Genomic DNA, 13,442 nt, shown 5'->3' on the forward strand with positions numbered 1-13,442 from the left:
GAATAACATGGTTTACTTGTATATATGTTGACCCCATTATTTGAAACCTTGGAAATTATTATTTATGAGAACATCCACAATTATAAAAATATACATGACAAGTGTAACAGGCCAGCTTTAATGAAAAAACAAATTCTTAAATGTATTTCTCCCATTTACAGCTTATAAACACATGATTGCAAGAAACAAACATACACACATAAACCTTTTTTAACAAAGTTATTTTATTATGGAATAACTTGTGCATTTTCACCAACTTGAAGCATAAATATGCCATCTATTTCTATTTACATGTCATAAAGCTACAATCCATGTTTCTGTTCTGAATTTCAAACTGTTGCTACTTTATATCTCTGTGCTGTTATTATACAATTTCTTCAAGTACAGCATGATTTAAAAATGATGTTTTCAGTTGAAAATAATCTACAAGTTGCACAAGTACTCTAAGTCACCATCATCTATTTCATAGCAAGAAGTATTAATATATTTTTTTACACATTTCTATATTACAATAAAATTCCTGCGTAAAAATGAGGCCGAAAAAGAAGAAACAATATTAGCATAGAATCTCAGATATTGCCATGAGTGATAAACTGTAAATTACTAAAAATAAAGATAAAAGCAATAAAAGAAAATTTGCTAAAGAGAGAATTAATGCATTTCTCCAAGTTTGACCTATTGGTTCTATTATCACTGAGATTTAGATAAACCAAAACAAAAAAAGCAATAAAATAAAATCTCCAGAAAGTGACTTGTGAGATTTAGACACCTAGAGTTCCAGGGAGGGAGAGCAATTTGTTACAGTCTACACTCCACACACACACACACACACACACACACACACACACACACACACACACACACACACACACACACAAAACAAGCTCAGTGGCTTTGAAACGGTAAACCAAACAACACCTGTCAACACCCATGTAGCTCGACTTCCTCTCCTGCAATACTGCCAACGTAGGGTCTAACGGTGTAAGCTGCACACGACAGAGAAAATCCAGATAAAACAGTGGTTAAACATGCTTCAAATATCCTCAGCGATGAGCACGTGAAGATCCCTTTCCTAGTCTGAATAAACTTGAAGACCCCTTTCACATATTTTACAGAAGGAGTTTAACTTTCCAGATCGCACACTGAAGCTGCTGATGTGCAAATGCAAAGGTAAATCTATCTCTTTAAACAATTTGACCACATTTACATGTTGGCCCAGGTCTGCACTGGAGGTTTGTTACTGTTTATTGGAAGAGATAGTTGTATTCGTTCAGGACGAACTCCACTATCTGGTTCTGGAAGACCATGTGCATCGCGATATTCCCCGACTCCATCTCTGGCCGAAGAAGCGTTGGGCCGAACACAATTGCCACATTCTGTACAGTCATACGATTATCCTGCCCATATTCAATAACCCTGTGAAAGAAATTCAATAATTATGACAAATCCTCTCAATTTCAATATGAATATAAGCACAGTAAGCAAAATAAATAAATAAATAAATAAAAGATAAAATGCAAAGGACAGAAAAGTAAAGTGTCACAAACCTGTGTAAATGCCCGAATAGAAGCTTCATGGTGTCGTGGTTTGGAGCAGGAAGTGACTGGATCAAGTCATACATGTGATCCCGTTTTGTGTTGAAATCACCAATTCCTAGAAATACATAACAATTGTTAATGATCAATGGCAACACTCACTGCAATTTCACCTGTAAAAATTGATGATATAGCGCTTAGAATTAGGCTTATTGTTAATTAAAGAATGCTCACTGATGGCTGAGATGAACTTATTAAAGTGGCTGTATGGGAAAAGCGGCTCAGAAAGCTCCCGGAAAAATAACTTCAGCGCTCCAGTGATGACGTGAACATCTTCCCACTGACCGTCCTCGAGGTCCAGTTCATCTGTTTATACACAACACATGCACTTGCTATTAAAACCCAGCAGGGGTCACTGCTGTCTAAAATGAGCCTATGAGATCAACACCACAGTATGTTCCTTGCCCATGAGGTGACTGACTGAATTAATTAGTTTAACACATTGATTGATTTTACCGTGATCGGCCTTGAAGCGCAGTTTCTGAATGACAGCGAGGTTCCCACTGACTCTGTAGAGTCCATCAATATCCAGACCTAGAAATCAGCAAGTAAGCACCAGCGAGTCAGCTGCTTGATCACGCACACAGGAAGATATACTTTGTAATTATTCCACTGTGATATAAATAAGGTGTTACCTCGCCTTTCCACTGCATTAATACATTTCTCTACAAAACTCGGTACTGTAGTCTTTTCATGTGCGCACAATGTCGCAAGGTCACAACCAAAGACATTTTCTGCAAAGAATTAGAAGAGTTTGATTACACACAATATCAGAAATGAATATTAAATATACTCATAACTCTTGAAGACATCTAGTTGGACGAAAGCATGGCTATTACACACTTCCTTAGAATTTCATTGTGTTTGTTTTGCCATTTTGCTGTCCATGCACTAGAAATAAGCTCTAAACAGAAGTGAACTGAACTGAAAAGCGGGTAGGAAAATTCAAAGCAGCTCGTATTTAAATGCTGATATAGGCACAACATCAGTGCTCAGTGTTTGGGAGGCACAAAGACTGATTTTTCCCTCCTATTCAAATCAGCCAAAGCCTGCAAATGACAACAAAGCTCTACATTTCCTCGTCTGAAATCACCTCTGATGTAGCCTTTTTCTTTGACCGTCTGCAACGTGGGACGCTTCATGAGGAACTTCATCAGTTTGGTTCGGACCTTCTTCTGCTCTGTTTCTGCTGCAGTGGTGGTTGCAGCTGTACTTGTAACACTTCCCCTTGCTAAAGATAGCAACAATAGACATTTAAAAAGGATGGGAGGGTAGCTCACAAATGTCTTATCTATCTAACTGAAGCACAATCATTATGCTGCTCATGCCACAGTTAAAATCAGAGATAATTTGCTTTTTTTTTTGCTGAAGTAGAAGAAGCTGTACTTACATTTTCTCTTGTCTACGGCACCTCCCACCTTCTCATCTGTGTTGGGGATCTTTTCATAAATGTCTGCATCCTCCTCCTCAGAATGATGTTCCTGGTACTCCTGGTAAACACAGACAATCAAAACAAATGAATCTTGATGTAGAGTTTTTCTAATTTTACCTTTTTTTAAAGAAATGTTCCATCTAGTGACCACGTAGCTAAAAACAGAAATCTACTAGCTTCTTAACTAGGAAAAAATGTGAGACAATTGTGTGTTTTCTAATGCTGTGGTTTTCTACACATTAAATGAACTTGATATTAGTTTTAATTGATTTTTGTTTTTAGCCAGAGTTACGCTAGTAGTCTAGAACCAAAGAGCCAAAGAACATCCAGCTCCCGGTCTCTGGACATCCAGCTTTGTAGGGGTCGCTTGCAAGATTGTCCAGAATGAATGGCACCCCTTTGGAGGTATAGCCCAAAATACAGTCCCATAAAGTTATGTATGCTTTCCCAGTGTACTCATCTGTGCTAATCCAAAAGCATGAAGCTCAGATGTTGAATATCCAAATATAGCACTTACACAAAACTTCATTGGCAAATAAGCTAATGTTTAAGGCTTCATCTGAGCTGAAACATGAGTACATTTGTTGACACGGCAAAAGCTTTTTCTTAAACTTTGAGCAAGTTCTACCTGTTTACCTTTGGGTATTTAACACTAATTATTAGGGACTTCAGGCGTGAAGCAGCAGCAGCAGAGATCTGCCTCCTGTCATCATCACCATCAACCACAACAACCAGAAGTTTCTGTTGTGATCTTCTAATGTCTAGTTACCGTTGGGTGCAATTAAGCTTTGGTGGTCAAAATCTGGCTCCCTGTAAGTGTTGATTTATGCCATTTATTGATACAAAATTTAAGAAACTTGATGAAATATGCGGGTTTGTTTTGTGTAGGAGCTGAATTGGAGTGAATATCTACACAATGTTATTAACAGGAAATGGAACAGATCAACTTCTATAAACAGACGCAAATTTAATATTTTCATATAAGAAAAAAATAGAAGACAAATAAGCTATTAAACCATTTTAATGCAGCCTAATTTTGATTATTCTGTAAAAGCAGTTTAAAGACTTACAAGTTGCCTTATGGTGTCCACTAAGACTTTATGCCAGTCAGTGATGATGCTTTCGGTGTCATATTGCAACAGAAACTCCACACCATTCTTTCCTTTTAACTGAAATGCAGAAAAATCACAGATTAAAAGAATTTATATATATATATATACATTTTTATTTTTGCAAGCACAAACCCAAACATATGATGTGACTCATAAATCGCTGCTAGATTATTTATAGAAGAGCTCCTGTTACTGACTGAACTCGCAACACTTTTTTCAAAGAGGAAGTGAGTGAGATCTTATTTTAGCTGTGCATTTATGGAACCAGCTCTACTAAAGCACGAACACACCCACATATACAAAAAAACATTAAATCGCACACATAGAGAGACGTCCCGCCCATATTGAAAATGAAAACAATTCACTGCTCTCTTGAACAATAAGAGTTGTAAGGCCTTGAAGAACTGAAAGACTAATGAATCTACAGCTCCTTTCTTCAGGAGGAAGAATGAAGCAACTTGTGTGGCAAATAAAAGCTACATGTAACATCATTATGTTCGCAAGTTAGAAAACTACACAACCCAGCTAATACATACAATATATGGACAAAAGTACTGGGCACCTACACATTACACCTACAGGAGTCGCTCGGCTGTGGAAACCCATGACATGACGTTCTTGGTGCAGTTTTCGTGCTGATTTTAGTGGCCGAGGAGGTGTGGAACTGTTTATTGACTGAGTCAGCAGAGTGCTGGCGATTTTGATGCATTGTATGCCTCAGCACCTCTGCCCTGTTACTTTACATGATCTGCCACTCCATGGCTGAGTTGCTGTGGTTCCCAAGTGCTTTACAGTTGATCGTGGAATTTCACAAACTGACTTGTTGCAGTGGTGGCCTCCTACTACAGTACCATGCAGGAAATCTGTGAGCTCTTTAGAGTGAAGCACTCCTAGGCTCGCTGTTTGATTATACAACATTATACAACTCTGGCAAAGCCGCTGAAAACACCTGAATTCAAGGATTAACCCTTTAAACCCTAACCTAATTTACCCTTTACAGCAGGGGTGTCCAACTCCAGGGCTCAAGGGGTGGTGTCCTGCAGGTTTTAGATGTATCCTTGATCCAACACAGCTGATTTAAATGGCTAAATGACCTCCTCAACATGTCTGGCAGTTCTCCAGAGGCCTGGTAATGAACTAATCATTTGATGCAGGTGTGTTGACCCTGGGTGATATCTAAAATCTGCAGGACACCGGCCCTTGAGGCCTGGCTTTGGACACCCCTGCTTTAAACCCTAACCCATCGCCGGTGACGGGTTAGGGTTTAAAGCAGGAGTTTTTATTGGAGTGTGGCCCAATACTTCCCCCCCCCCCCCCCATACATTGTAGCTAATATTACTTCTATAACTGCTAGCTGCTAAAATGATCTTTTAAGGAAGTGAATTTTCATATATTTAGCGAGCTTTTAATGCATTTTCATAGTGTTTCGGATCTCAGTTCTATAGTTCGAGGTCAATTGTCTTCCCCTCCAGTGGGCATGATTTTCAGTGTGAAATGTGGGGCACTGAGTGCCCTCCTCTTTTCTCTGTTTTTCTGTTCTCTGACATCCTGCCAGTGACATCAACCTCTGTATGCTATTGATGGTTATTTTGTTTCATAGACAAGAAAGAAGGCTTCCCGTGGGACCTATAATCGAGGATGCACAACTTTAGCAAGTGTTTGTTTTTGTGTTTGATGCTGAACACACTTGGAATAGAGGACGAGTCTATGCATAAGCAGATGTTTATATTCTTTTTTTTAGTATTTCAAATGAACAACAGGGATCAGAGTTTTTTCCCTTCACAGTTTGCAACTGTAATAAAAGATGCACATCTTGTGACCGCGTGTGTTCTGAATTAAATTAAAATTAGACCTAAATATAAAGCTTGTCTGTTATACTGTTATACTTCTACGGCATCTGAGACCAAAAACTAGCACAGCAGGCTATAACAAAAAAAGTAGAAGAAGAAATCATGCAGTTTTATGTCTTTGAAATGCGGCTCTGATGCTAGGATATCTCATTTTGTTAAATATCTGCATCTCTGGTGAGAGAGAAGAAAGGAATCAAGGATGTACAAGCTTAGAAATGAGCACTGTCAACGAACACACCTCTAAAACATTCTTTTTGCTCGATTTGTCCTTTGTGGCCCAGCCAATCGTTGCTCCGCGCAGATCCACCGCAACCTCCGGGACAATGTGATTGGTTTTGTTCTGCAAGGAGAAAAACAAAATCCAGGTGTTTACAAAACTGACGGCACGGCATTCCAAGAATCAAGATGCCTTTAATAAAAGATGTGGCTGTCCTTGGCAGCTCGTGACCCGAGGGCCTTAACGCATTCTCATAAAGGTGACACCTCAGCTGGCAACACGTTGCAGTTTAGGTTTTCCTTTCCCTCTCTCAGGTGAGAAATGTGATAGTATCGTGCAGATGATAAGAACAGATAGTTGATATTTAAAATCAAGAAGAAAGAACTGAAAACTTATTTCATGAAGAGTTGTGACTACATTTAGTCACAACCCTGCCAGAAATGAGCAAGAATGCTGTGTCAGAGCTCCTATTATTATGCTCATATCATTAATATGAGCGCTTCCGTTGTTAATACAAAGCGTATACTATACCGCGGCCCCTGATGATGCAGATTTTGGGTCCTTGTGGAACGTCAGCACCCCTCCATGGAGAACAGTCCACGTTGGGGCCCAGTTTTTCCTGGAATGGGAGAAGATTCATAAGTAACACAGAAACTCGAGAAATGTGAGTAAGATACTTGCAAAATACACCTCAAAGCAACCTCTTACCTTACTTTCCTTCCATTCTCAGACACTTTTGTTTTATTAAGAATTCCAGCTTTCTCCAAGTTCTGCACCTAAAAATACAAACAGTAAACATCTTTGAATTGTTAGCAGATCATGTTTAGTTATCAGGCTTATGAGTAAAATTTACTTGTGGGATGAAATGAAGGGCAGCAGGTTGAACGCAAACGTCTTCAGCAGCATTATGCATACAGAGTATATTAAACAGCACTGCCTTCTCTATTACAATACACTGCATAAAGAATTGTTATAATTATTAATTTATTTTATGTTTCACATCCAAGGGTGCTGATTTTACTTCGCAGCAGTTTGCTTCTTTTCTTTTTTCACCCATTCTGTTGTAGATTTGCTGTTGTGCATGGGATTTCTGTCCTGTAGCATGACCCAGCTTTACCTGTCAGACAGATCTGTCCTCAGATTGGGCTCTAGAATTTTTTACTATGCAGAAGTCAACTCAATGACTGCAAGGTGCTCAGATCCTGTGGCCGCTAAACAAAACCAGATCATCACCCCTCCACCACCAGGGTTGACAACTTGTAGGAGGTGTTTGTGTCGATACGCCATGTTTGCTTTTCACCGAATGTGGTGTTGTGGATTATGGACAGACACCTCCACTCTGGTCTTGTCTGTCAAAGGTACCGTACAGTACAAGAGTCTGGTGGTTTGTTCAGATGCAGCTTTTCAACACCTGAAGACTAGCTAACTGTCAAAGTTTCTGTTTTTATAGAGATGGTTACACTCACCGATGATCAGTTAATCCAGTTTACTTGATTAACAGCACCTGACTGTTATTTAGACTCTTATTTCTTCTTACGGCATCCTTGGCATACATTTTTGCAAAAATTTAGAAAGCTTCAAATACACTAACATGACATGCACAATGTGCTAAAACTATGCTGTTAGTCCTGTTATGTGTTGTTTAAGGCTTTAAGGCAACAGCACAGCAGCTTTTCTCTAGAACAGGGGTCTTGAACAGACAGTGCCAAATGCAGCTCTTCTGCCCATCACCAGTGACTCCCTGTGGCTTTGACAAAACCCCGCCCCCAAAAAACAGATGAATATGAAATTGATCAACGTCTCAGTAACAAAGCTGTTTTCAGCTGCTCCCTCAAAATTGGTCACCACAGCAGGTAGCTCTGCATTCCTAAAACAAACCCCAAGGGATCTGCGTCCCCTCCCCAGACTGAAACAGGAAATTTACACTTGTTAGGCAACTGTGTGAACCACAACACTAAAGAGACGCTAACACCACAAGACTTCTAAAACAGTGAGCCACTATATAGTATATAAGTAAATGTCAACCCAGTGTGTGCAAAGTTGATTTCCGGGGGACTACTTTTAGAGGATACGCATTGATCAAACAGTGGCAGGGTTGTGTAAATTTTCAACATTCTTATAAAATTAAGTACAGCTGCCAGAATGAGAGCTCAACAGATAAAAATTCTAGGAAGAATCAATTTTGGTTTAAAGTAAGAAAAAAGAAGAACTTCGCATAACTTGTCCTTTGATCTACAAGAGTGACTTTCAGGCCGGATCTATCACAGTTTCAAGACAACAGATCTGTCTTCAGCCAGATGCACATTTAGGCAAAAACATACAGCAAAGGGTTTGCAGGTTTCCAGCAAGGGTGAGCAATGGGGTGATTTCAATACAGTACAGTATTTAATGCATGGAATGAAACTGGTTGAGTGCAACAAATGCTCGGCTAATTATCTAAAAAATGACACCTTTTGCCCATCATAGATAGATGCACCTATCTATAGATCAAGGGCAGGCAAGCTCTCTAACTAACCACCCACATTATAGCGCAGCCACTTTGAGGTCAGATAATAAGGATTTCTCCAGGGCCAAAACCCAAAAGCCTTAAGAGAGAGACACAGAACTCCTTTCAGTTAAAGGTGAAGATCAGAGTAATTTTGTTGCTACTGAGAATTCATCAAAAGCAGTCAGTCAGTACAATCCTTGGCAGGACATAAGCTCCGCTCACATTTTGCTGCGTCTCAGGAGAGTTTCCTGTACTGGAGCTGTCACTGGAGCTGTAGTCTGACGTGTTCCTCCTGTGAGTCGGGGCGAATCTCTGAAAGACAGTGAGGAGATTTGTCATTCAAAAAACCCACAAAGCTTACCCAAGCATGTAAATTTAAATCGGTGTTATCTATTTATCTCCATGCTTCACATGCATAGGTGCACTGCAGCCCTGAAAGTTTTTAGACTTTATTTGCCACAAGGACTCAAATGCTCTGGATTAAAACAGTCTTTAACCTGTTAATCCCTGACTATGCAGGTCATGTACTGAAGAGTGAGCGTCTTGTGCACTGCCCCTTGCAAGCTCTACCCAGGCTATCTGGCATTGTGTGCTACGTGTGAAAACAACTTTGGGCAACGTCCTGACTTGATTCTCCAAACACCACCTTAATACTTAGTTTTTAGTTTGACTGTAACATCTGTCTAGGGATTGCAGATATGAAATGTAGTTTCTTGGCTTCTTAAATCTGTCACATTTTCTCAGTGTTCAATACTGAGCACTATCCTTGTTAATATGGCATTAAATGGTTAGAAGAACAACAATCACCTAACAATATGCACTTGGTTTTAATTTTTTTAAATACACAATTGTATTACCTAACTTATTATTATAATTCTGGTCTTTTTATGTTTCAGGTGTGCGACAAAAAAGAAAAAATAAACTGTTGCTTACAGTCTTTGTCATCATTCAGCCTTTTCACACTAATAAAAAAATGAAACTTTATATCAAAAAGATGACAGTTGATCCAAAGCCTGTTTTTCTTGGTTTGAGTAAACTCTTTGGTTCCAGTGAAGAGAAATCCAGTGTTGTGCCCTTGAGCAACACGGTTGCTTTGAACCCCTGACTGCTAGAGGTGACTTGTTTAGCACAAGCCCTTTATTGTATACCAGAAGTCGCAGGTGTTTGTGGAAATATCGCTTTTTGCTCTCCCTCATCCTCCCTCTCTCTGTTTCTGTAAATAAGCGTGGTGTGGAGCTAATTTGCCTTGCTAAATAAGGGTTAAAAAGCATAGTAGTGTTGATTGTTAAACAGGTACTTACCCTCACCACTTTTGCCTGACTAAAGCTTTCTGTTTAACCCAGGCGACACACCCTGAATACGTGATACAGCTTGTGCTTAAACAAGCATGTGCTATTAGTGGGTGTATATGCATGTGCATGTTCGTACCCCATCTTCCTGGGCAGAGCTGAACTGAGCAGGTCCCACGGTGTGTCTCCAGTTTTTGATGACAGACATGCCATCCGCCTCAATGCCATTCTCCACCCTCAACTGGCCATAAGCTACAGGGGCCTAGAGGGACAAAACACAGTTTAGTTTCATTGATTAAATGCAAGAAAATGAGTGAAAGGACGCAACTTTAAGGATCAGTGTTGCTTTAATTTAGACAAGTGAAAGTTTGATCCTACTTATCTGCCAAAGGATATGAAATATAGTGCTTTAGTTAAAATTCATATTCAAAATTTAATCCTTATTTCAGAGCCTGAGTATGAGACGGCTCAAACCCTCAGGTAATCTGGAACAACTACCTGTCTCGTTACACTCTGTGTCTCCCTAAAACTTTTATACTGCAAGCTAATTGAATGAGCTCCCAGTTTATAACACTAGCTGTACTCCAGCATTAGCAGTATTCAAAAATAAGCTAAAATCATCCCTGTTTAGTTAAACCTTTTAGCAGCATAAAATGATCACTTTATTAAATGTATGCTACATTTATAGATTTGATTTCTAGGACCGTATCATTTTTACTGCTCTCCTGATCATCTTAATATTATTTCAGTTTTAATTCTGCTTCTTAACATTGATTTGAGTAATTGATCTTCTCTTCTTGCCTACTGTCTTAGTGTTGCATGCAACTGCAACTTTTGCGGTAGCTTATGCATTGTGCAGAGAATTGTGCTTCTACTCTGTAAGAAGTTTTCTATGAATATACATATAAAGTTACGCTTGTTTCCTGTTTATTCAAATCTACTATGCAGTAAGTAGACGGGTACAGGAGTGGCAGTGGCTGTGGTTTAGGAAGTAGAGTAGGTCATCTACTAATCGGAATACTGAAACCCGAGTTGCTCATCGAAGTGCGACTGTTTGATAGAAACACCTGGAATAAGTAAAAGTTGCTGTGTGAATGTGTGTGTGAGGGATGAACGAGACATGTTGTATAAAGCACTTTGAGTGCAGTACAATAGAAAAGTGCTGTATTCAAACTAGTCCATTTAGCATTACGTAGAAATTGATTTTCATAATTTATATTCAAACTGTAAAAACATGTCTAAGAATCAGTGATAATCTTGCATGAAAAACGCTGTCGACTACTTTGTTAAGTGGTGTGAGATCTTTACCTCGGGCAGGTTCCACAGAGACCTGGAGCCATCTCTTAGATAGTAGTAGGTCTGCCCCTGCTCATCCAAAGATTTGATCCACTGTTACACACAATGCACTTGTTTTAGTTAAACATGTCTCGGTGTTACAGAAAAAGTTAATTACTGTAAATAGTTAAAAAAAATGTCTTGCTCAGGTAGTTTCACTTCCTTAGAGCTAAAACAACGCTCACACATGATCTGCTGCATGCTGCTGGAGAAAATGTTACTGAAAATGGTATCCACGCTAATCTCAGTGCAGATGAGGACTTTGTCGCATATTTGGATGTAATGTAATTACAAACTAAGACGCTTGCAAATGCACATCACATGACCAGTCATGCATGGGCTGGGCGCGCATGGTGCAGCATAAACAGGAAGCAGAGAACTGGTTTCTTCTTGAAAATACTACAGAGGAAGAATGGCAATAGACAAACAGTACAACCAGAGTTTTTTCCACTTTGGCTGCCAATGAGGTGAAACTGTTACTGAAAGAACTAAGTGGTAATTTGAGGACAGAATGTAGTTTTACAAAGCAAACCAGGACTGTAACTGTGATTTATTACTAGAGGAAATCTAGGTAACAGGAGAGGAGAACTCAAACAGCCCAGATATGATGTTTATCTTATTTGTTTTTTATGACTAACAAGACCCGAGCACCACCCGAGCACCACTTCAAAAACTTTCTGTTTGAGTCCACGAAGAATAAAACACTGCTCCATATTTGAACTAACACTAGGGTTTCCATAAGACTTTGTTTTAAAGGTCTTAAAAGTGGCGTGGATGCTTGGCATTAACGCACTAAAATGACACGTTTTTTGGCAAAAACATATTACAGTGAATGGAGCCTGAAATCCTGTCCAGGAGTCAAACTGGGTGGACTGCACGTGACGATTTTGTAACTTTCCAAAACAGATCCATGGTCTGTTCACACAGTAACCGGACAGAAGTGTGTGATGGGGAAAATATGCAGTGTTTGTCATTTTCTCTCAACTCTATTCTTAGCCACACTAGCTACACGCCTCCCTGGATAATTGCACAACTGGAATGACGTCAAAACAATCACAGATAACATTGATATACTGGGTTTCCAAACAATCATCATGGTAACTATGCTGGAACGTGTTTGAAGCCGTTTCATCACATTTTCAAACGTTTTGCAGGATAATTAACCTGAATTCTGATTGGGCAGACCTGATCTGGAGAGTTTTCACTGGTGAACACCCACGTCCCATCTTTCTCCACAGTGAGGTTCCAACCAGCCGGGGTGTTGCGGTCCAGGTTGGCCCTGGGGATTACGGGCCGGGTCACATGGGTGAAGCTGTAGTCTTTTGGGATTGGGGCTGGAGGTCCTGTGGCATGGGTGTCCTCATAGCCCTCTGGTGGATCTGCAGGCGGGTAATCCTCCGAGGGGTAGTCCTCCTCCGGTAAAGGAGGCTGGGGATGAAGACACAGTACGTTAAGTTACACATAAGTCCCACTCAGGGTTCAACACATGAGCTGTGACCCAAATGGGTTTTGTTTTATTTTACGAGGAAAATACTAAACCAAAACTAGGAACTGGTTTGATTTGGCAAAGCAATGCATAAGCACTTAAAATATGGAAAAGAGTCAATGTGGTTCTACGTGAAAGTCTCAAAATCCATCTTCTGACAGTTTTTAAGGCTTCAAATGAAGCAATTTCTTTTCTTTTGCAAAAGTAAGAAAGACAAATGAAAGGCCTGAATGGAAATAGTTCCCCCTTTGCAAACTTTATTGTAAGCATAACATTAAAAAACCAAAAGATAAGTGAGACTTTATGTCAAGGATAAAATAATTATTGTCACTTTATGTCGTTTTTAGGCATTAAAAAGCATCAATTAATCAGCAACGTAAAACCCTTATGAACTGTCGGGATTGTATATATATCCATGCCTTGATGTAAAAGCAATGAATTCATTAATTCACCAACTATGTTTTTATAATCATGCTTGTATATTTCTCGCAGTCAAGCCTGCTGTTATTGTGGTGGGCTAAAAAAAAAAAGAGCAGAAAATGAATGTGTATTCTGATGAATTCCTAATGTCGTAATCATGAGTCAACTCCTTTATCACTGCATAAAGTTCCTTCAGACAAATTGGTGACCCGGCCTTT

At 39.5% G+C, this 13,442-nt stretch overlaps 1 protein-coding gene across 1 annotated transcript in view; it reads right to left on the bottom strand.

Moving 5' to 3' along the window:
* Positions 1 to 151: 151 nt before the first annotated feature.
* Positions 152 to 13,442, bottom strand: part of arhgap27 (Rho GTPase activating protein 27) — a 28,393-nt gene continuing 15,102 nt past the window's right edge. The window contains exons 3-17 of the mRNA XM_080873233.1: positions 12,504 to 12,746; positions 11,292 to 11,372; positions 10,123 to 10,245; positions 8,917 to 9,006; positions 6,915 to 6,982; positions 6,738 to 6,825; positions 6,228 to 6,329; positions 4,098 to 4,196; positions 2,986 to 3,085; positions 2,689 to 2,826; positions 2,231 to 2,329; positions 2,052 to 2,129; positions 1,770 to 1,901; positions 1,548 to 1,653; positions 152 to 1,416 (exon numbers count right to left, since the gene is read on the bottom strand). Of these exons, the coding sequence (XP_080729359.1) occupies positions 1,245 to 1,416; positions 1,548 to 1,653; positions 1,770 to 1,901; positions 2,052 to 2,129; positions 2,231 to 2,329; positions 2,689 to 2,826; positions 2,986 to 3,085; positions 4,098 to 4,196; positions 6,228 to 6,329; positions 6,738 to 6,825; positions 6,915 to 6,982; positions 8,917 to 9,006; positions 10,123 to 10,245; positions 11,292 to 11,372; positions 12,504 to 12,746 (1,719 nt within the window). The 3' untranslated portion in view covers positions 152 to 1,244. The remainder of the gene's footprint in view (positions 1,417 to 1,547; positions 1,654 to 1,769; positions 1,902 to 2,051; positions 2,130 to 2,230; positions 2,330 to 2,688; positions 2,827 to 2,985; positions 3,086 to 4,097; positions 4,197 to 6,227; positions 6,330 to 6,737; positions 6,826 to 6,914; positions 6,983 to 8,916; positions 9,007 to 10,122; positions 10,246 to 11,291; positions 11,373 to 12,503; positions 12,747 to 13,442) is intronic.

This window comes from Rhamphochromis sp. 'chilingali' (genome assembly GCF_963969265.1).
Source record: "Rhamphochromis sp. 'chilingali' genome assembly, chromosome: 22".
Lineage (NCBI taxonomy): Eukaryota > Metazoa > Chordata > Actinopteri > Cichliformes > Cichlidae > Rhamphochromis > Rhamphochromis sp. 'chilingali'.